The 23,377-nt window shown below is 43.3% G+C and overlaps 1 protein-coding gene, 3 non-coding genes and 1 pseudogene across 4 annotated transcripts in view; all 5 read left to right on the forward strand.

Moving 5' to 3' along the window:
* Nucleotides 1–616: 616 nt before the first annotated feature.
* LOC114498730 lies at nt 617–1,763 on the forward strand (annotated as a pseudogene).
* Nucleotides 1,764–2,088: 325 nt separating this feature from the next.
* The window catches only part of WDR43 (WD repeat domain 43), a 32,466-nt gene continuing 11,177 nt past the window's right edge, over nt 2,089–23,377 (forward strand). The window contains exons 1-11 of the mRNA XM_028516274.2: nt 2,089–2,350; nt 7,981–8,118; nt 10,258–10,379; nt 11,946–12,066; nt 12,838–12,977; nt 14,716–14,818; nt 15,533–15,597; nt 17,818–17,989; nt 19,471–19,557; nt 20,415–20,546; nt 21,997–22,128. Coding sequence (XP_028372075.1) covers nt 2,126–2,350; nt 7,981–8,118; nt 10,258–10,379; nt 11,946–12,066; nt 12,838–12,977; nt 14,716–14,818; nt 15,533–15,597; nt 17,818–17,989; nt 19,471–19,557; nt 20,415–20,546; nt 21,997–22,128 — 1,437 coding nt within the window. The 5' untranslated portion in view covers nt 2,089–2,125. The remainder of the gene's footprint in view (nt 2,351–7,980; nt 8,119–10,257; nt 10,380–11,945; nt 12,067–12,837; nt 12,978–14,715; nt 14,819–15,532; nt 15,598–17,817; nt 17,990–19,470; nt 19,558–20,414; nt 20,547–21,996; nt 22,129–23,377) is intronic.
* Nucleotides 12,448–12,532, forward strand: LOC114501153. The gene has a single exon (XR_003684916.1). It is a non-coding gene; the product is annotated as a small nucleolar RNA SNORD53/SNORD92 (small nucleolar RNA).
* LOC114501150 lies at nt 20,000–20,076 on the forward strand. Its single transcript, XR_003684914.1, has one exon. It is a non-coding gene; the product is annotated as a small nucleolar RNA SNORD53/SNORD92 (small nucleolar RNA).
* Nucleotides 20,822–20,897, forward strand: LOC114501151. Its single transcript, XR_003684915.1, has one exon. It is a non-coding gene; the product is annotated as a small nucleolar RNA SNORD53/SNORD92 (small nucleolar RNA).

Below are 23,377 nucleotides of genomic sequence, written 5' to 3' on the forward strand. Positions count from 1 at the left end.
AGGGCTGTGTCTTGTTCATCACGCCACTTCCTAGCTGTAAGAGCTTCAGTCTCCCCATAGCTGTGAGGGTGGTATTTTTTGTCTTTCCTGCTAGGCTGTAAGCTCTGTGTGGGCTGAATAGTATTTGACATTTCTTGAATCAGAAAGCATAGATTTGGTGAAATATTATGGAAACATTAAAATTTTTCTATTTGATATAGTAACATGGGATAAATCTTGATGAACTAAGAGGGAATAGGCACTCCCACCATTACTTTTACACTGTCACAATTCATTAAATTGTTATTATGTGTATACATGATTACAGACTGGAAGTGGATGGGCAAAAATGTAAATAATTGTTATAATCGTGCAGTTATAAGTGGATATTTCTTTTAAACATTTGTTCAATCATGTTATTTTTTTAAAAGACTATTTATTTTTAGAGAGAGAGGAAGGGAAGGAGAAGGAGAGGGAGAGAGACATCAATCAGTTGCCTCTTACACACCCCCAACTGGGAGCCTGGCCTGCAACCCAGGCATGTGCCCTGACTGGGAATTGAATTGGCAACTTTTCAGTTCACAGGCCAGTGCTCAGTCCACTGAGCCACACCAGTGAGGGCTCAGTCACGTTACTAAAAGGGAAAAAGCTTTCTGTGCTATCCTGAGAGGGGCCCATACTGTGTTGTTCTGGGTTCCCACATAATTGAAAAGGAAATTTCACAACGCCCTTGGTGTCCTGCAAATGAAGGAAGATATCCTCAAATTCTCTGCAGCAGGAACCCACTTAGGTGCTACCAACCTTGCCTTCTGAATGGAACAGGACCTCAACAAAGGGAAAAGTGATAGCATCTATGTCATATATCTGAAGGGAATCTGGAAGAAGCTTCTGCTGGCAGCCTGTGCCATTGTTGCCACTGAAACCCCTGCTGATGTCAGTGTCACATTGTCCAGGAATACTGGCTAGCGAGCTGTGCTGGTTTGCTGCTGCCACTGGAGCCACTCCTATTGCTGGACGCTTCACCCCTATAACCTTCACTAACCAGATCCAGGCAGCCTTCTGGACCTGAGAGCTGATGGGAGCTGAGACGACTGGTGGTTACTAACCCCAGGGCTGACCAGCAGTTTCTCACAGAGATGTCTTATGCTGACTTGCCTACCCTTGATCTGTGTATCACAGACTCCCCCCTGCCCTACGTGCTCATTGCCAGCCCTTGCAACAACAAGGGGGCTCACTCAGCAGGTCTGCTGTGGTGGATGCTGGCCGGGGAAGTACTCTGCATTCATGGCACCATCTCCCACGAATATCCATGGAAGGTCATGGCCAATCTTTTACTTCTTTTTAAAAATATTTTATGTATTTTTAGAGGGAAAGGGACAGAGATAGAGAGGGAGAGAAACATCTAGCAGTTGCCTGTCTTAGGCACCCTGGCTGGGGACCAAACCCATAACCCAGGCATGTGCCCTGACCAGGACTCCAACTGGTGACCTTTTGCTTTTCAGGGCAATGCCCCATCAACTGAGCCACGCAGGTCAGGGCCAATCTTTACTTCTTCACAGAAGTTGAAGAGATTGAAAAGGAAGAGGAGGGAGTTCAGGGTGCATGCACTGCTCCGGCTTCTGAGTTCACTGCAGCTCAACCTGAGGTCGCAGACTGGTCTGAAGGTGTGCAGGTGCTCTCTGTGTCCCATCAGCGGTTTTCTGCGGGAGGCTGGAGTGTCCCGCCTGCACACTAGTCTGAACACTAGTCTGCAGTCCCCACTGCTCAGGCCACTGAATGGATAGGAAGAACCACTGAGTGGTCCTAAGCTGTTCATCCACAAACTCTGAAACAGACTGGAAATAAGGTTGGCAGAAAAGAAAGAGTTTCAAAAACAAACCCAAACCTCTTTCTTTCTAAAGAATGGGCCTGTGTGCAATGCACAGTCAAGTTCCTTCGCTAGTCCTCGCTCCCCAGTACAAGTTAGCGTTGGGCCCAGCAGGCCACTGTCCACAGGTTGGGCCTGCCCAACGTTCCCGGCGTTGCGAACAGCCACTCCCCGGGCTCTCTGGGGTCCCTCCGCCTTACTTCCTCCCTCCAGGCCCCGCCCCGGTTCCGTGCGCCTGCGCACGTGCGAACACGTGGCTGCCGCGGACCCAGAGCAGCAATGGCGGCGGGTGGCGGCCGAGCTGCCGACCCCCTGTCTCCCGCGGGGCTCCCTTGCGCCTTCTCCCCGCAGAGTCAGGCCTACTTTGCTTTGGCGTCTGCCGACGGTCACCTGCGAGTGTGGGAGACAGCTAACAACCGGTTGCACCAAGAGTACGTGCCTTCCGCGCACCTCAGCGGTACCTGCACCTGTCTGGCCTGGGCGCCAGCGCGGTTACAGGCCAAGGTAAAGCGAGCGGGACGGCGGGAGGTGGGTTCCTGCCGGGGCTCGGCCTCTGCGCCCCCAGGACCGACGGCGCGTGGCCCTGCTACCCGCGTGGCCCCGCGGAGGCCCGCAGCGAGGAGGCACTGAGTGCGGCGGCGCATAGTGGGCCCACGCCGCCAGTTCTGTGCGCAGCCTGTCCAGACGCAGTGACTGAGGACTCGGCCCGATCGGACGTGCACTGGACCTGACCCCTCCTAACGCGTCTTGTGTGGTTTTTGCCCCTCTTCCCGCTGTCGCCGGGGCCGCCATATTCTCCGAGGCCCCAGTGGCTCCCCATCTCCGGGGGCTACCGGGCCTCGCTCAGCGGAATGAGATCTTTTGAGCCCTGGCCTTTGACAGAGGTCCGTCCGCCTCGGGGTTCCACTACAGACACGCTCACTACCCTTTCATCGGATATGCCTCGGGTGGTTGGAATCAACAAGTCTGTTTTCTTGCTTCCTTGCACCGCCACCCTTGGGTGCCGGCTCACCACGTGTTGTCTGTCTTTCACGTCCAAGACGCTTTGGCTCTTGACTCTCCCAGGCACATTTCCAGTGTCAGTCGTTTGAACAGTGCTGCTTATTTATTTTTAACATCGACTCGACTTTCCTTCATAAACCCATTTTCCCCGAGTCTGAAGTTTGCGTTAGGATATGGAAGTACAGTGAAGTAGTTTTAACTTAAATAGGAGTCCAGGTGAAGTTTGTGTTAGATGGGACACTGCCGAATTAGGGAAGGCTTGTCACTGTTGGGGAGCCATCGCAGGTAAGATGCCATTCCCTTTCAACTCGCTCGACTACATCTGTTCTAACATACACGCACGTGGGAACTGCAGTTAAGTATGCTGCCTAGGTTTGAATCCAGGCCTGGCTTCCTAGTAGTAATTTTGCTTCTAGTTTCCCATTTGTAAAATGGGGATAATAGTGCCCACATCGTAGAGTGGTTGTGAAGGTTAACATTTAATAGTGCATAAACCATTTAGAATAGTTCTTGATGTGCAAGTGCTTCAAGCTTTTGTTGTTATTAGTATCTCGTATTTGTATGGTTGGTTAGTCCTGCAAGGTAAGGACTAACTTTCTACTTTGGGAAGAAGAAACTGAGGCTCTGGGAAACTGAGTAACTTGCAAAAAGCCAAAAACTGAACCTGGACTAGATCTCAGGTATTTAGAACTCAGTTCTCCATTATCTGCAGCAAATAGTTAATATTAGGCTGGCAAAAATTCTTTGCCCACTCTGGTTTTTTGTTGACTTACAGTTGCATTGTATGCCTCAGGAATAAAACCTCTGTCTAGTCCTAAGTGTCCGGTTAAAAGTCAGCATTTTGGATTAAATATGACACTGATACAATAGAAAAATATTCGGTTTCACAACCACGGCTCAATTCAAACTTGGTTTTGTCACACTGAGCAAGTCACTTTAATTTTGGGGGCCTTATTGAGAAATGAGTTGGGTTACATTAAAAAATTTTTATAGGTGTTCGATTCTTTTGCCTGTATTCTCTCATTTTACCCACACAACTCTGTGAAATGCCCTGAAGTTACTACATTTGTAAAAACCGAGAATCAGAACTAAGAAAGTTTAAGTGACTTCACCAAAGTCTCAATAACCAATGAAGTGGTGGTGCCCACTGGAGTCCACATGCTGTGACTGGGGTAGTGTGGCCTGGCATAGAGTGAGTGCTCAGTGAATGTTAGTTGTCCTCACTGAATAAACCAACAGGTGTTCCCTGTGGGCTCATTTGTCATTTACATTTCCTCAATGTAAATCAGTTTGTAAGAGTATCTGTCTGTTCTAGTAATTGGCAATTCACCCAAGGACAAAGTTTAGTGATGTTAATCAGTGGAGAAAAATGAGTTGGTGCTGTTTTTCTTAAACTGGAGTTAAAGAAGTTCATAGATGTTTAGAAAAATTAGACTGCTGTGTCTTATTCTCAGTCACAGAATGATGATAATACTTTGCATTTATGCCACACTAGTTCGTAGAGGGTTCTCACACATACTGCATAGCTGAGCGTTTTCATTTGGTTGACGGAGCCTGGGTGAATAGGACCTCTGATGATGATAAGAAAAGTACAGGGAGACAGATGGATGGACTATGGATGGATGCTGTTGTTTGCATTCCTTAGTTTAGGTGGGTAAACTGAGGCTGAGATGTTCTGTGATAGGCCAAAGCCACACACAGTAAGTAGTGGAGCCACCTGGCAACTGACTCTGCTGTTCCATTCCCACCCCTAAATGTGTCAAACTTTTCTCCTTTTCCTTCCCTAACTACTGTAGATCCCTGAAGAAACAGACCTTGTCTGCTATTGGCTACCACAGTACACGTGTTTGTGCTGCTTTGCTGTCACTGCAAAGCGCACCCACACGGCTTAGTGCTTGCTGAATGAAGCACATGGCATTTCAGACATTGGGCAGGGCAAGCGTAGTAGCATTAAGGATGCTTCTGGGAAAGATCTGAGCTGAGCATCCCCACTCCTGTCTGTTAGAGAGGTAGCACAGTCCAGTTGTATTCTTGTATAATGCTCTGTCTTAAGGTCTCTGCGGTATTTAAACTTCAAAAGATAAAGTTTGCAGGTTAGATCCCATAGGCAGAAATAGATGTTCTGGTGTATTAGAGTTGTTTTTGACATAAATACATAGTTATGTATAAAATGCACACATTTTGTTCATTGTTATCCATGAAACATTTCTCAGAGTAAATGACTAATGCCAAGAAATGGCATAGGAGACTAATTGCAGAATGAAATTTGAAACTTGAGCATTATTTTCAGTGTCTAGAGGTTGGTATTTTTCAAAAATAGGTTTTGATTTATTGGTGGATTGTGAAACAGATTTAGTGGGTCATGATGGCATAAGACATCGGTATGTTTTGCATGTTAAAGGGTTTTTTGGTGAAACTTCTCTACATATGTTCTTATGAGTATTTACTCTTTTTCTCTGTAAACACTTACTGAGGGATCTCAGTCTCGAGAGTCACTGATTAATTGATCACATTCAGACTTCTCATTACCTGGATGTGCTTTTTTCTCTCTGTCTTCACCACAGCTGGACTGTGCCTTGCTTTTTATAAACTATGCTCACGTGCCACGCAGCCTTCCCACTGCCGTCGGATCGAGTGCCGGCGCACTTCCTTCAGGCTGGTATTGATCGGTACTTGCTGCTTAGCTCAGTCCTGCCTTCATTTTGAGAAAGACTAGTCTGAAACCATCTTGTTCGGGTCTTCACTCCTGGTGCCTTCAGGAACTCACATTTTCCAGTCATGAGGAGATACATGAATTAAATTCTTAGCCTTCCTTTTCCATTATTTTATGCAGTTACATGTACAATTTATGTGCATGCCACGTTGTACTAGGCACATTAGAGGGAACAAAATATGTCTAAAACACCAGTGAAGAAATAAAAACAATTCAGATACATTAAATCAAGTGAAAATTGAGGTGAGTAGGAAAAGGCCCCACCAGTGCCATGAAAAGCAAAGGCAGCGTGAGAAAGTTTATTTGTGGTTGGGGTGTGCAGTGTAAGGGTGGAATTGAAAATAAGGCTGGACAAGATGGGCTGCAGGCAAATTGTGGATGCTTTTGAATGCCAGAGAGTTCATGTTCATTTGCTTTTCTCTGGGGAGTCACTGAAGTTTTGATCACAGGAAGAGTGGGTTCAGATAGAAAGTGCCAACGAAGGTCTGTCGTAATCTGTAGTCATCTGCACCGCTTCACTCTTGGCTTCAGAAACACTTAGTGATGGGATAATAATTAAAATATTAGGAGCTCACTAAAATGCACACCGGTTATTTAAACTGCTTACCCAGTCGATGTGTTACGTGTTTGGACATGTTCATCCTGCTGAATGGGAAGTTGTTTTTAAAAAGATCAAATCTGAGAAAACATACATGAGTCAGTAGTTCTTTGAGATTAATTAATTGGATTATTATTTAGGTTTAAATCAGTAACCCTCAAAATTGGGCATAAATTCTGTGGATACTCCTCCCAGTTGTTTACTCTGCTTGCTTCTCCCCCAAAATACAGAGATTTGCTGGTAGGGGAACCAGGGCTTTGAAAAAGTTAATTTTTAATTTCTAAAAGTTCTTTGCTTTGAAATGCAAATTCAGATCTGCAGAAAAACATATTGTACGTTTTTCTGCACTGTGTTTCACTCGTTAGAAACCTCAGTGTAGAGCATTGTAATTTGACTTGGGGAAAACCAAAACCAGAAGAAATAATTTTTAGAATCTTTCAGAGTTTCCTGTTGAGGTAGTAATAGGTTGGTATACTTTCCCCCATTGTCTTTGCCTAAAATAGGTGTTTGTGTTTATAATCTTTATGCAGAAACCATATTTGTTTTCTGGGATCACTTAGAGGTGGCTTTAAAACTTCCTTTAACTGGAGCTGGGATCTAGGACAAGGCTTGTGCTTCAAGTAAATTAAATGTTATTGTTGAGATTATCAGGTTGTTTTATGCTTTGGCTTTTAATTGTAACTTCTCTTGGGTTTATGAATGTAGGTACATTTTTCAGGACTTGCAAAATGGGTTTTTTCCCCTCTATGTAGAACGTTACCCTATTTTTAGTTAAGTCTTTTTTACTGTTGTTGTCAAGTATGTCCAGTGAATCAAAATTTTCAAATGTACCATCTCCATAAGATAACCTAAAGAAAAAAAAAAGGAAAATGCTTTACAAATCTACTCCTCAATACTCTGTAGGTACTGGTAACATAGTTTTCATTGGTGGGGTTGGGTTGAGCAGATTTTTATGTATCCTGGACCTCTTTTTTGTGGTGTAGAGCAAAGATCTTACACTACTGAGGGAATGTTCTTTTTCCTGTAGTATTGGTCTGTTTTGCACTAAATGAACAGATTTGTTGGAGCTTCTTGATGCTAAAATATAGGCTGGCAAACTTTAAGAGATATAAACATTGGAAGAGAAGTTCTGAAATAATGTTTCAGAATTATAAACGATGTAGTATTCTGAAGCTAGGATCGTTGTCTTTTTGGTGGACAGACAAGAGCTGTTACAATCATTTATGAAATGAATCACAGCCCTGCCACACTTGACACTAGATGTAAACTTGTGCCTCTTCAGTCGTTGGAATCACCAAGGCAACATGGGACTTTGAGATGAGCCTTAGTCAGACACTGGAGCAACTTCTCCAGTGTGTGCTCTGTTCTGCTCCGTTAGTTACTGCTGTTTTTTGACTCACACGGAAGTAAATGCATTTTTAAAATATAAAAACATTTGAGTCCCTTTTCCTGAAAACAAAGGGAGAATAAAAGAAAATGGGGGAGATGTGGGAAGTGTCTGGCTGCTTGGGCATGGGCCTGTCACCCCTTTGCTCGGGAGGGCATTGGACCTGTCAGCACCAAGGGCATGAGACTCGTCCTGTTCGATGCCTCCCTTCCACAGAGGTGGAGGTGGGGGACGAGAATTATGAGCTTCTCTATTGGAGTGGGTTTTTCTTTTTCTAAGTAGTAAGAAAGAGGGAATCCTATCTTTTTTTAAAGGAAGTACTTCTTAGTAGCAATCTCGTTTCATTTGTGGGCTGTTGGGCATTTGCATTTATGCATTAGTGATGTTTCAGTGTTTGAAATACAAAATAAACTTTTTTTTTCTTTTATTTTTAGGAAAGTCCTCAGAGGAAAAAAAGGAAATCAGAACCTGTAGAAACAAGTAACCAGATTGACTTGTTGGCTCTTGGTACAGCAGTCGGTAGTGTTTTATTATACAGTACAGTAAAAGGAGAATTACACAGTAAATTAATAGTAAGTATGTGTATATTTTATGTAAAAAAGATATGTCAGGGAAACTGGTATATTAGAGATTTATTAAATCAAAACAACTGTTCAGGATATGCTATAGGATCTATATTATAGGGGCATTTTTCTGCTCCTATATTTAAAATTCTGAACAGTAATTGGTAATAGCTATGATAGGTAACAGTTCTTATTACAGATCAGAACATGAGAAATTGTTGACTAGATGGAGAATAAAGGGTGAAAAGAGTTCTAAGCATCACAGCGAACTGCAGGAAGGAGCCCGCCGTCTCTTGGGCTGGAGGGCGAAGGAGGTGGTCGGGACCACTGCTGAAACTAAGAGGAGCTGGTGCTGCTGTCTCTTGAGCAGGAGTTGACCCCGTGGGCCTGGGGTCCAGACCTGAGGGGGCTCGGGCTGACTGCTGGTGTCTCTGAAGGGGGGTGAGGAGACTGGTTCTTGGGTGCTGGGAAAACTGCGTTCAGTTGCTGCTGAAAAGATGGCCACTGCTGGGTGAAGAAGCAGGGGGTGGCTCAGGGAGGAGAGCAGGCAGGAAGGAGTGCCCTGTTCCCCCTCCATCTCCAGCCTCGTCTCCCTCCAGCACCCCGTATTGCTGGGGCTTGTTGGCCATCCAGCGGGCCCAGCAGAAATGCGGTTTGCAGAATGCCAGCCCCGGCATTGCAGAGCACAGAAGGGAGGGTTTGGCCCTGCCAGACAGTAACCGACACAATTTGCTTCAGACAATATCTGTTGCAATGTATGTTGGTGTTCACTCCTGACTGCGTACAGGAATGCTCTCTGTAGGAATGAAACAGTGTTTTAAGTAACGTCTCCCTGTAGATATTTTGGAAATACATAATGTTGAAAAGGGAAAACAATTTATACCTAAACCTATCACTGAAAGGTCCTCTGTGTAATAATAGATTGTGTGCTTCTTTGCTTTGTGCATATATTAAAAAGTACATTTGGGTTCTGTCCATCTATTTTGAAATATCCTGCTATTTCCCATTATATTACAACATAAACAGTTTTCATCTTTGTCCAGAATTAGTTATAAACATTTTAAGTGACTGGCTAAAATACCATTAAATTGGATAGTCCTTTGGTGATTTAACTACTACTGACCATTTAGGTGGTTTCCGATTTTTATTTCTGTATGCATTTTTTTCTTATGTGATTCCTGTAATTAATGAGTCAGAGGTTTTGAGTGTTACGGTGTCTCATACATAGCATACAATTACTTTTTGGAAGACTTTTCCTAATTTGTACGTAATAGCAAAGGAAGGATGGTACCTATATTTCAGTAGTGTTAATGCCACCATTAAATATTCTCATTAAAACAGCAATAACACAAAACAAAAAATAGCTGATTTGATAGGTGGAATTTTTATCTTGATTTTGAATCTTGTGCCTCTGAGTGAGCAAGCATCTTGCTATGCTGAGAATGTTTAAAGTATCTTTAATATGGAGTGATTTCTAACACAAGGAAACATTTAGTGTTTACCTAAACAAACAGATTTCTTTATTGAGAGAGATTTTTGGCACTTAAAAAGAAAGATTTTCGCCATGGCTGATGTGGCTCAGTGGATTGAGCGTCGACCTGTGAATGGAAAGGTCACTGGTTCGACTCCTGGTCAGGGCATGTGCCTGGGTTGCGGGCCAGGTCCCCCGTTGGGGCAAGCGAGGCAGCCGACGGATGTTTACACGCCAACGTTTCTCTCCTCTTCCTCAAGATTCTCAGTGATACTTTTGACTGGACATGATTTTTATCTTAAATGTTGGTTTTAAACTCTTGAGAATTTGACTTGACTAGTTCATTCAAGTGCCACCAACTTTTTGCCACTGTACATGAAGTACTTACCACGCGTCGTGCTGGCATTCCTGTGAAAAGAAACCAACATTTAGGAGTAGTATCCTCTAGCTTAGCATGTAGAAGTACGTTTTTCCAGCAGAGGAGGGGAAGTTAGTATTTGATGAAGTTAAAGCTGATTTATCTCACTTTTGATGGTAGAAATGGGTAGATGTAGGTTTTTCTTTTTTTTAATTAGGTTAAAGCCTAGCATTACAGTTAACTATTGAGTGATAATTCTGGGGTACATATTATGTTGGTCGGGTTTTTTTTTAATATATATATCTATTTTTATGTATAGAACGGTGGGCATGACAACAAAGTCAATTGCATACAGTGGCATCAAGACAATGGCTGTTTGTATAGTTGTTCAGATGATAAGCATATTGTGGAATGGAATACACAGACGTGCAAAGTAAAGTGGTGAGTAGCGCTGATGGTTCTGTGGTGTCGGAGGGGTGGCTTGGTTACTGTGTGGAAATGCATTAGAATTGACAGCTCAGTTGGCGAGGGTGGGGAATGTTGACACTGATTGGGCTATGTGGACTGTTTTCAAGGAACTTTTAAATCTTACAAGATTTTGACACATTAAAGGTAGATACTGGCACAAAAGGGAACTGTACAAGTGATGTCAGAAGGTAGCATGTGATCACTGGTCACGGGAGTCGGGCAGTGGTGGAAGGCCTGGTGCAGGAGAGGGGATTTCTGGTGGGCCTTGCGGGATAGGTGAGATGTGGATGGAAGAGGGTGGGGAAAGGAAGGTGGGGAAATGGCAAAGCCCAGGAGAAAGGGGAGTGAAAGATTTACTTAGACCTGAGTAGTGTAGAGCAGGAGTGTACCAGGCGATTATGATGGTAGAGGGTGTGGGGCAAGTATCTGAAGAGTCTGGTGGTCTTAGGTGTCACAGATGGAAACCACAGGCACAACTATCTGGTAAGCAGGAGCGAGCCAGTGAAGGGCAGTGGCCGTGTCTTAGAAATAAAGTAACCAGAGTGACGCTTTGGGGACAAGTGATGTCAGCGATAGCTAGAAGGTGTGGGAAAGAGCTGGTTCGAAGGGTTTACTGTTCGTTTGCTTAGTTTTGTACGTACGCGTCACCTCCGCCTCACTCCTGTGGTAGTGCAGTTTCAGCTGTGTTTAGACGTGTCGGTTTTACTCTTTCTTGGAGGCTTTCCTCCAGTTACATTTATTTCTTGGAGGACTTCTGCCTTCTTTCGGGGTTTGCCAAACAAGCAGTTGTCCTGGGATTTTCTTTCTCCATCATCTTGAAAGTTCTTTTGTGAGGTGTATCCTCTGTTTCCTAAATTCCATATCCATTGTTGGTTTGCTCTTTTTGGTGAAGCATACAAATTGGTAGCTTTCTCAGAAAGGGTGCATGGATGGTAAATTTACTGAGATTTTACTTGTCCACCAGAGTCTTTATTCCAGTCTCACAGTTGATTCATAATTTGAGGACATACAGCTTTAGGTTGGAAGAAATTTTCCCTCAGGATTTTGAAGCGTGGGCTCATTGGTTTTACAGCTGTCAGTGTTGGTTGTCCTCAGTTCTCCAAAATATCCTGAGGTTTTTTTCTTGAATCATTGAGTTATATTGGCATTTGAGGGTCTGTTTATCCTGGAAATTTGTGTTCTCCATTTTTCTTGTACTATGTTCATCCTCTCTGCTGTTTAAAAAATCTTTCCTTAGTACTCACTGTTTAGATCAGGGGTCCCCAACCTCTGGGCTGTTAGCAGTCCGTGGAAAAATTGTCTTCCACAAACAGGTTGCTGGTGCCAGGAAGGTTGGGGACCGCTGGTCTAGATGTCGCGTCTGCTCTTGAGAACCCCTCTGTCTGGGAGGCTTTGCCTTAGGGGTTCAGGTGAGTTACCGGACACAAGCTTTTAGGAAATGCAGTCAGGTATAGAACTTTATATATAGTTTTGCTATGTTTTTGCTCTGGATAAAGTTTTCTCCCTATTCACATATTTTTGTTTCTCTCCCCAACGTAGCAAATGGAAAGGTGACAACAGCAGCGTCAGTTCCCTGTGTATCAGCCCAGATGGGAAGATGCTGCTTTCAGCCGGTCGAACAATCAAACTCTGGGTTTTGGAGACCAAAGAAGTCTACAGAGTGAGTGAATCAAATTAGTTGTAAGCGTATTGGTCATCTAGAGTAAGCGTGGAGAAATACAGGGGTCTGGGCCATTGAATGTTGTTTCAAGAACACTGATTGTTTATTTTCAAGCATATTGAAGAGTAGAATTAATAGATAAAAGCCTCCAAATCGGGTTTGTTGGTGTTGAGTATTAAATAGATTATACATGCCCACTTCACGTGCATTGGAGAAATGAATACAACAAATACGTGGAATTGGAATGAAAAATCCTTTACTGTGCAGTGATGTTAGTGATTCTGGTTTCCAGCTTGCATCCAGCATTCGGTCCACTTACGGTAGTTAACTGTGGAGATTTAGTACTAGATTTGAGCGCGCTCAGGGGTTACTGAATTTTTGGTGCTGTGATGATGCCTTAAAATTGTGGTTTCGACTCACTGAGAGTAAAATGAAGACCTACAATTCCTTGGCTGTGTCTGAGCACCCTATCACCCTTTAAAAATGGACAGAATTAAATGAATCTTTAACTCAAAAATGGAAGAAAGATAGATTGTGGGGTACAGTCATGTAAAAAAAATCTTAATTTTCATTACTTTCAGATGGGGTTTTAAGAAGCAAGAAGAGTATACCACAAATAACCTTGGTTGTTTAGAATTTGTTACCTTTAGTCTGGAGCTCTGATTTCAGTCTTATGATATATGTCTTATGGCACATACGGGCTCTTAACTTTTTTTTACTGGTCTGTATCTGTCCTCTCCTAAGTGTGATGTAACTTCTTTTTTTTTTTAGCACTTCACAGGGCATGCCACGCCGGTTTCATCACTTATGTTCACTACTGTCAGACCTCCTAAGGAGAGCCAACCCTTCGATGGAATTACAGGTCTTTATTTTTTATCTGGAGCAGTACATGACCGGTTACTTAATGTCTGGTACGTAATCTTTTGGATTTGGAAGATGACTCTGTCGAGGCTTACGTGGTTAATATAAATGATGAATATGAGACTTGCTTTATTGTATTTAATGTTAGATTTATCTTGACTTCTAATGAAGAATTGAGCCTGCCTTAAACAGATCTGAATCAGAAAAATTTAAGAGCATTGAATAATAGAACCACCTCCATGCTTGTTTAGAGATGTAATGGGCCAAATATTTTTATGACTGGGCAATTTAAAAAAAAACACTTTATTTTTCTTCAGAAAAACCTTTGATTTTGTTGAAATAGGTGACTTTGGGTTAGTACAGTAATGTGTATTTACTGATAGCTTACGGAGGATGTTACATTGGCTGTGTTTTTGAGACTGCTTTTAAAAGTAAAAATTGCCCTGGCTGATGTGGCTCAGTGGCTCGAGTGCCCGTCTGAGACCCAGAGGCTTGCCGTGGAGATTCCCGGTCAGGGCACGCGCCTGGGTGGTGAGCTAGGTCCCCAGTTGGGGGCGCGTGAGAGGCAGCTGATCCATGTTTCTCTCCTTCTCTTTTGCCCTCCCTTCCCCTCTCTAAAACTAAGTAAATAAAATCTTTAAAGGTAAAAGTAATTTTGTATTAAAGGATAATCAAAAAGTTTTTAAATTTAAGAAATACAACAAATTTATTGGATTTTATGACATCTGATGCTGAAGTTAACTTTTTTAAAACCTGCTGTTCATGGGCAAAACAAGTAGAGATTGAAAAAGTACAAGTGGTCTCTCATCCTAGTAATCAATTACTTGAGCATTCTCTTGACCAAATAAAGTCACTATGAATTTATACCAAATAATACTCAGATATAAGGGGACTCATCAAAATATGTATTCCTTAAAGCAGTTGTGTGGGGAGAGGTTCACGGGGTCACTGTTTACCTTCGAGCCATCAGCTGAGCTGTAATTCCTAATTACGTCTCTTCAGTCAGGTTACACTGGTTTTCCTTTCTGTGTCTGATACTCGAGGAATGGCTGTGGGGATGATTTCTTTTTGTTCCAGAGGGTTTAACACTTACATAAGGAATTATTAATGCCACAAAGCTAAAATCTGCCATCAGAGTCTTCCGACATTACTAAGGTGCTTAAATCTTAAATGCTTTTACCTCTTTGCCACTCTAGACCAAGGGGTCTCCGGCTACCGTTTCTTCTGTAAAAGAAAAAGTGGTTTCTATTGTTTTAAGAAATGTGTGTGTCTGGATTCTTTTTTTCTCAGTGTTGCTATGATGTTAATTCTCAAATTGGCCTGTAGGTTTAATGCAAACCTAGTGAAAACCCCAGTAGACTCTTGTGGAAATTGACGATCTGATTTTAGAGTTCGAGTGGAAATGCAGAGGCATAGACAGCCAAAGGGCTTTGGAAAGAAGGGAGATGTTGGGGAACTCATACGGCCTCATTTCACAACCTGTCAAGCTACAGGAATCAAGGCAGCCTGATACTCGCAGCCATCACATAGACATACAGATGGATGGAAAAAAGAGAGAATGTTTCTCTCGTGTAATCTGCCAGAAACGCAGTCATGCTTTTCCCTCTTCCCGTGCAGCCATGCTATGACGGTAGGGATACAGGTGCTTGCTTGTTCTGATCCTTAGTCACCTTACTGGCTTCCAGACAGTGAAAAACTATTGGGAACCTAGTGCTCTGACTCCTTTTAGGAGTTTGCTTTCTTTTTTAAAACCTGTTTTACTGTCTAATTACTGGTTTTGTTATTTAGGCAGGTCCGGTCAGAAAACAAAGAAAAGAATGCAGTGATGTCTTTCACGGTTACTGATGAACCTGTCTATATTGACTTGACTTTATCAGAAAACAAGGAAGAGGTAAATGGCTCAATGTTTGATAATTTGTTTTTGGATTTCACTCATATTTTTAAAATTTGGGTTTGATGCTTTAATGATTGAAGAAATAGGGGACATTGCAGGGAAGAAGGAAGTAGGACAAAAACCCTCTTAGACTCTTCGAAGTAACCGTCAGGTCACCGTGGTCAGCTCTCCTGAGGGAAGGGCAGGGTGCGGTGGCATTTTCCGCAGTCCCGGCTGCTCTTTGGTGCGGGGCCACCAGTTCCCTGTTGTCAGCCTGTGCACTTGGTGGTGACTTTTCTCATCTAACCTCCAGGCTGCATTCGTCTTGCCTGTGTTATCTTCTTGGCCTAATAACTCCTTATTTACAAGCTTGACAACAACTTGAATTGTTGTTTTGAAGACAGTAATTGTTTTTAAATGCAACAACCGTACATCCTTGCTGTTTCTGACTTTTTTCCGGTCATTTAAAGGAGTGGGAAGGATTTTCAGGAACAACTATAAAGGACACATGGACAAAACCAAGGGGAGAATCAGGGGAGGGAGTTGGGGATGGCTGGGGCGGGGGGAGTGGCGGGGAATAAATGCAGACAACTGTACTTGAACAACAGTAAAATAATTTAAAAAAATGAAGGAGTGGGAAGGAGAATTGAAGTTTCATAAGTATATTATATAAAAGTAATTTCCATTAGAATAGATTTACTCATTAGAATAATCAGTTACTTTTTTTTTTAGCCTGTCAAGTTAGCTGTTGTTTGCAGAGATGGTCAAGTTCATCTTTTTGAACACATATTAAATGGGTAAGAACTCTTTTGTTTTTTTTAAAGATTTTATTTATTTATTTTTAGAGAGGGGGAAGGGAAAGAGAAAGAGGGAGAGAATCATCAGTGTGTGGTTGCCTCTCGTGCGCCCCCTCCTGAGGACCTGGCCCACAGCCCAGGCATGTGCCCTGACTGGGACTCTGACTGCAACCCTTTGGTTCGCAGGCCCGTGCTCAGTCCACTGAGCTACACCATCCAGAGCTGAGTAAGAACTTGTAAGTCAGAAATTTACTTTCCTTCCCTGACTTACCACTCTATACTCTCACCTCAGTATTGTTTGCATTACATTTTCAGTTAGATTGTTTTGAAAGCGTCCTTAATTCTTTATCCATATGACTGTATACATTCCCCCTAAGAACTTAAGTTTTTGGCTCATGGATTATTTCTTCATATTTGAGGTTAGGAGAATGGCTGTTTATGATGCACATTTTGTAAATGTTGGTACTTCTAGCCGTAAATTTTAAAAGAAAATGGTTTAGTTGTAGAGTTTTGCTTGTGAACTTTTGGAGAGGGCTTAATTTCTAACGCGGATAGTGCTCCCCCGTGTCACACACGTGGGTCAGTGCAGCATGGGCCGCACCAGTGTTGTTGCGGCCAGAGAGGATGTTGCTGGTGAGAAGTATAATAGTCATAGATCGGGGTCAGCAAAGTGTGGGCTGGAGGCCAAACCTAAAGGAGACCATATGTGGTCCCCAAAACTAAAAAACTTACTATCTGGTTCTTCATAGAGAGTTTGCCAACCTGTGCCATACTCCATAAACATGGTCTGAGACTCAGTCAAATGCACAGTTATGTTGAACTCTAAAATAGTTTCTATTTTTCATTGTCTGTTGATAGATAACTATTCCTTTTACAATCCTATTGTAGTAATTTATTTAAATGTAAACTATTGGTGAAAACAGTATACACATATTTTCCAGCATTCTGGATGCATAGACAATTAAAAATCCACGTCTCCCTGTATTGAGTTCCACTCTCTAGCGGTAACTGTTAATAACATGATGCCTTGATTCACAGAGTCGCATGTACATAGAGTGCGTAATTGAGGGCCCTGAAGTTGGGCTGTGGTGAGGGTTTGGGCATTTCTCCTTAGGCAGTAGTAAGTCGTTGACAGATTTTATGCAGAGGATGGTTGGGGTTTGACCTAAGTTTTAAGACATTAACTTTTAAGTCAGGCTGTCTCATGTCTCCAGAGGGGTAAAGGCCAAAGCAGAGGCCAAAAACCCTGGATAGAGATGGCTTTAGAGTGCAGGTACTAGGAGGGCTGAATCGGCAAGATAGATAGTGGGTGCTTCCCATTGAGATTACGGAGGGTGTACATAAGGTTCTGTGGTGTGAGCAGTGAGTGGCTGAGATGTAGCGAGGGACACAGTTGTTGGAGGTAGAAGGTTAAGGAACCGAGAGGACAGGGTGTGAGAAGGATCATCGACCTGCATACTGGATATGGAAACCACCAAGAAAGGAATTCCTCAGAGGAGCGTTGGAAGGAATGACAGTGAGCCACTAAAGTTTTTGAGAAATGCGGGCGAGTGGCCCAGAGGTTGCTGGGTGATAGCAGGAGAGGGAGGTGGCTGATATCTGGTGACAAGTTTCAAAGGTTTTAGAGAAGAAGGAGGGAAAGAGACTGTCTTTGAGCATTACAAGCACAAGAAGCATGTTGAACCATGTCCCAGGCCCCTGGCACAGAGGGTGTCGGGGGGCAGACAGCTGCAACCTGAGAGGGCTGCCGCAGCGAGCCAGCCTGCAGCACGGTGAAGAGCGCCCTTAGACAAGACATGGAGGATGTAGTTTTGTCGATTATATTTTGCTGATAATTTTGCTCCTGGAGCTCTGTTGCTGATGAGCCTTTCAGTGGTTGGGAGCAGTTAGAGGTGGGACCGACTCGGGCATGTATGGAGCTGTTTGGGACTGAAGCTCAGGTGGTGGGAGAGCTGTTGGGAGTGCCTCCTGTGGGAGTGGACGCAGTGGGAGAGAAGGGCAGATGGGGGCGAGGGAAGATCCTGGTGGTGCGGTCTTGAGTGTTGGTGGGGGTGGGGACAGATGAAGTCCAGGAAGACTAGTGCTGTGGGGACCCTGGTCACCCCGATGGTAGTGTGAAGGCCAGAGGAGGGTCACATTGTATGCCAACTTCAAATTATTACTATTAGGTGCTATTTTAAATATTCTGATTAATTATTTACTATTATTATTTATTTCTAGATACTGCAAAAAGCCTTTGACTTCAAACTGCACAATTCAGATATCCACACCTGGGAAAGGCAAGAAATCAACACCAAAACCCATCCCTGTCCTAGCAGCTGGTTTCTGTTCAGACAAAATGTCCTTGTTGCTCGTGTACGGCAGCTGGTTTCAGCCCACCATTGAGCGAGTGGTAGGTAGATGCTGCGTTGGAGTAAAGCAGCGTCGACATGTCTGTGGGGGAGAATAATTTTTATGGAAAAGAATAAGCATTGATCTGCTTATTGGAAGTCACATGTTTTCCCTGAAGAACCCTTGACTGGGTGGTTTATTTTAATTTGTGAGAACTGTATGTATACTTTTACTTAAACTAGCATGTCCAAAATATGTAAATGCTCGGTCAGTGTAAACATTCTTTGCGATGTTTGATTCATGCTTCTCTATTAGGTGTACCGAGCAGTGTATCTGGTGTGTGTTTTTCACTTAACGCACATCGCAATCTGAATTAGCCATGTTTTAAAGTGCTCGGCAGCCACATGTACCTAGTGGCTGCTGTTACCCGCACAGATGCAGGTGAATTTTGCCCAGCTACCTGAAAGGTAAACTAATGAAAGACCTCTTAGTGATAGCACCCATTGACTTTTCTAAGTGGAAGTGAAACGGGCGGTTCAGTGATTTGACTTTTTTTGATTACAATAGATTCTTCAGAGACTGGGTGAGCTATGAGCGTGTCCAGTAGGCAATTTCTTGGGCTTGCATTTATAATGTATTGATTTCAGTAAGGCTCTCTTCAGAGACACTTGCCCAAGAAAGCTCTTGTTGAGTTTATTGAAAAATACTTTTTAAAGCCCAGTGTGGCTCAATTGGTTGGATCTTCAACCTGTACACCCACAGGTTGGGAGTTAGGGGGCTCAAGTCCCAGTCAGGGACTTGACAGGAACCTCACCTAGGTTGTGGGTTCGATCCCTGGTCTTGGGGTGCAGGTGAGAGGCAGCCAATCAATGTTTCTCTCTCTTTCAAATCAGTAAACATTAAAATTTTAAAAATCTTAAATTTAATACATGGATTTGGCCTGGTAAAAAAGAGAAATTTGTTAGGTCTTGCCATGAGTGGACCCTGCTAAGCACCCTTTCCGGATGCAGCCAGTGTGTCCCGTCTGTTTTGTGTCCTTCCGGACACTGACTCTGTGGGCACGAAGAAGTGCATACAACCTTAGAGGTTCATGGGGACGTGCGGACTGCGCTGCACTTGACTTTCCGCCGTGTAGCGCCGTGTCCAGAGAGCCGCTCAGCGCGCTGTGTCCATCGGCAGTGCCGCCTCTGACGCGCTCAGGGAAGGGTCAGCGGTGGGGAATTTGGGGCAGGGCCCTTCTGCTTCAGCCCAGAGTAATTCTTTGCCAGGGCGATGAAGTGATTTTTTTTTTTAAGTCTGTCCCATTTGGAAAATCGGGTGCTCTTTTAAACGGCACGTGTGAGAAAGGGGAGCAGCTCGCGACCAAGGGAAGTGAACGTGCTGGTTGTTGGGGTTGCCCGTGTCCGCGGTGCCGCCAGGCTGAGGCCGCCGTTCCGAGTGGGCGCCTCCCACGCTCTCCTGTGTTGTTACAGACGTGTACGGGGAGGCGTCTTTCGTGCTTTGTTTGACACACTCTTCCCCTCCCCCCTTTACAATTTTCAGGCTTTAAATTCCAAAGAATCTCATATGTGTTTGGTAAGAGATATTTCAAACTGCTGGGCTCCAAAAGTAGAAACAGCCATCACAAAGGTGAGTGTGTTACATACAGAAGTTGAGAAAAAGATTTGGGTGGTTTGAATTGTTATGTAACACTATGTTTAGAGTCTTTAATATCCTCTAAGTATTCATTTCTGTGCTCTTGGTCAAGTGAGAAAGTGGATAGATGACTAGAAGTTGAAGACCTTGGATTTAGTTCTTCCTGCCCGCTGTGCATGATCATTGCGTAAACATCAGTATCAAATTTATTAAAAAATTATTTTTTCAATCTCAGTGCTTAAAGGAGCATAGCTTTGTTGTGAGGAATGCTGTTTCCCGGGGTAGGGTAAGACCGAAAACCACGGTGGGGCTGGAGTTCAGTGCTGTGTACGAGAGCATCACCACGAGGCTTTATGTTGAACATGAAGTAGCAGCTGCAGGCAGGCTCCCGTGTGGCAGGGGAGTGAGGGGGGAGTGAGGGGAGGGAAGCCACGACGTGCTGTGATGACACCCACATGGTTTCGCTTCTGGCTGAGTTTCAGAGATGACACCTTCTCTTGGCTGTCTGAGCATTTCTGGCAAAGGTTAATGACAGGCAGTGGTTGTAGGATGCACAGCTTCACTCTGTGACATTTTCACATCAATGTGTTCCTGTGTAATCTGTAGGTTTTGTTGTTTCTGGGTTTTGTCCTTAGGTGGTTGTGAATGCTTTTAAAACTATGACTTTACAGATGATAAGTTAAAAGCTTATTTGTCAACATTCAGTTAAAATTTATCTTTAACTCATATCATGTTAAGTTAGTTATATTAAGTTTTCTGTCTAGTAGAAAAACCTTTTAAAAGCTGTTGGTTTTCTCCTTGGTGATCAAGGCATAATTTCCTGTCATCCCCTTGCTGTTCCTGGTCAACAGGTGAGAACACCAGTGATGAATTCCGAAGCGAAAGTTCTGGTGCCCGGGGTGCCTGGCCATCACGCAGCCATCAAGCCCGTTCCTGCACAAACCAAGGAAGCAGAGAGCAAGAGAAAATTAGGGGAAAATGAGGTAATACAATCGCCTGACCATTTTTGAGTTTGAAATGTGTGATTCCTTGGGAGCTGAAACTTCAGAAACTTAGATTGCTGCTGTTGCCCTCTGTCATCCCAGCGGTGTAGGTTCTGAAGTTCCAGATTGTGGCCTTTCTGTAAGGCTCAGTACGTGGCTTGCTTACAAAGCCACTGTTGACCGAGAAGGCGGCACTCTTACTAGCTAAAGGAAGAGCTGTTTTGGTCAGTTGTTAGGTGGGCTGGATAACATAACCGAACAGAAGAAGCCGGGGCTTGCTGTGATGATTTTCATTGGGTTTCGCATGTCGCTGAGCTCCAGTGATGCCTCTTCTCTTGGCTGTCTGAGCGCCCCGGCTGGGCCGCGAGTGCCAGTTGGTCTTCAAAAGTGATCGTTAGTAGAGCTGCTTGAAGAGTTTATAAACCTCATTTTTTTTCCAACTCCCAAACCCTCCTCTGGTTGCCGTTCTCATCTGTGTTGAGTCCTCTTTTTCATCTTCCGTTCACCTGTGCCACTGTTGTGTGAGGAATCGAGCATTTTAAGTGGTTTATCATCGGAGAAAATTGTTAACATTTCTTTACCTGATTTAAATGGCTTTGTTGAATGGTGGGTTTCTGTTCATAAAAACTGTTTCTCAATAACTTGATATCTGTGTTTAAAAATAGTGTGCTAACTTTCTTTGACCAGTGGCTCAGATCGAACCCTGTAATTTCCCCTGCCTCGTTGACGTGTTTCGCACGTTAAGGTAACCTAAACAGGAGGTGTCGCCAGAGCATCTCTTTCTGCTTTGGGCAGTCCTAGAACATTATGTTTTGATTTAGTTAGACTTGGTTTTGTAAGGGATCCGTCTTACACAATTACGTTTGTATAGCATATTTCATCATGCTTCTTTGCACTTTATTTTAGATACTTATCCAGGAAACTTGGTTGTAGTATAGCGTCTTACAGAAAATAAATCGCTGTCTGGAACTGATTGGTAAAGAGAAGAACAGGAAGACAATTAAACGTCGTTTTGGAAACATGCCTACCCTCGTGCTCTTGCAGTAGTGCCGGTTTCCTTCGGCAGGTCTAGGGCGATGGCGAGGGAGAGCTGTGGGCGGGAGCTTCCGTGGAACAGGTCTTCGCTTGCGTGTTAGTCATCAGATACCACCGGGCCCTTGCCTTTTTTGAGTCTTCATTATGAGCTACATTTTTAATCGTGGCTTCTTGGGCAGTTGTTTTTTCACTAGACTCTGGACACTCGAATTGCAGACATTACACTTCTCCCCATCATGGGCTTTCTGGTAAAGAGATTCTCTTGGAATGAGAAGGAGCATGCTTGTGTTTTTCAGGGCTGAGGTGTGAATCGCTCAGTGATTTTTTGTCTCCTGAGACATAAGCACAAAGTAATTTGACCACACTGCTTTAGGCCTGGTCTGGTTGGCATTAACAGGGCGTCTCTCTCCTGTAGGTCAGCATTGAGGAACGCCTGGGAGCACTGGACATAGAATCAAAGAAAGAAAAGGATGACCTTCCACAGACAAATAGCTTTCCAGTTCTTCTGGCACAGGGTTTAGAAAGTAATGATCTCGAGATGCTAAATGTAAGTATTACAGCAGTTTTTAAATGAACTAAGATGGTTAATTTTTCTTAGAAAGGATTGACACAGCGCATTCAGAGTTAATAGTCATGTTATATAGCCATTTTGAATTAATATTTTGTAAGTTTAGTCAAATATATATCATTTGGTGGCATTATACAGACAGTCACTAACCTACAAAGGGATTGTATGAAATTATTTTGAACCTGGAATGCATTTTCTCATAGAAATATTGTTCAGAATTGTTACTAGGTTCTTAGGCTTTAGTTCACAAAAGCCTTATTAAACATATTGTGCCCGAATTATAATACTCAGCATTCTAGATCACAATTTATATTTTTTTCTGTAGGAAAATGCGTTCCTGAGTTTTTACTCTGGATTCCAGAAACTTATTTCCCCCTGGCCGTGAGAGGGGCCGGTGAGGTGGAACCTTGGCAATGGGTAGGAGGTTTGGGGAAAAATTCAAGAGGGTTGGGGGTTACATTATGAAGTATTTAGAGGTAAAAGTACTAGGAATTTTGTATAAAGGGAGGCATTTAGGATTGCTGTGCTTGTAAGTTGGTGACTGCTTGTATGAAGTTACTTAATTAAGTCTTCTTAAATTTCAGAGTTTGACAGTGGTCTGCAGAAAAGATTTAAGTGTAAAAAATTGTATTTCAGCACTGTCTGATCAGCTTACAGCAATTTATGTGGCTAAGTGCATTTACTCTTAGCGACTCAGTGATATTACAGTATCATGTAGTAAAGATGTGGTTTTAATATGTAACCGATGAATAGTTTATTTTTTATTTATATTTTGATTTAAATGGGAATATTTTATATTTAAGGTAATTTTGCAAAATGAGATAGGAAACTGTCTAAAAAGTTAAAATTACTTTTTAAAATAGTTTGTGATCATACAGGGTCTGGCACAAATAATGCCTCTTTTACTACAATTTTTTTTAAAGGTCTTATTTATTTACTTTTTATTTTTGAGGGAGGGGAAGGGAGGGAGAGAAACATCAATGTGTGAGAGATACGTGGTTGCCTCTCACACGCCCCCAGCTGGGACATGGCCCTGTAACCCAGGCATGTGTCCTCACTGGGAATCGAACCAGTGACCTTCCGGTTTACAGGCTGGGGCTCAATCCACTGAGCCACGCTGGCTAGGGCCAAATAGTGTACTTTAAACGTGCACTGTTTACTATGCATCAGTTATAACACAATAAGATTATAAAAGAAGAAACCCATTGTCAATATTATCTTCTTGCTA

The sequence above is a fragment of the Phyllostomus discolor genome, chromosome 6 (genome assembly GCF_004126475.2).
Source record: "Phyllostomus discolor isolate MPI-MPIP mPhyDis1 chromosome 6, mPhyDis1.pri.v3, whole genome shotgun sequence".
Classification (NCBI taxonomy): Eukaryota; Metazoa; Chordata; class Mammalia; order Chiroptera; family Phyllostomidae; genus Phyllostomus; species Phyllostomus discolor.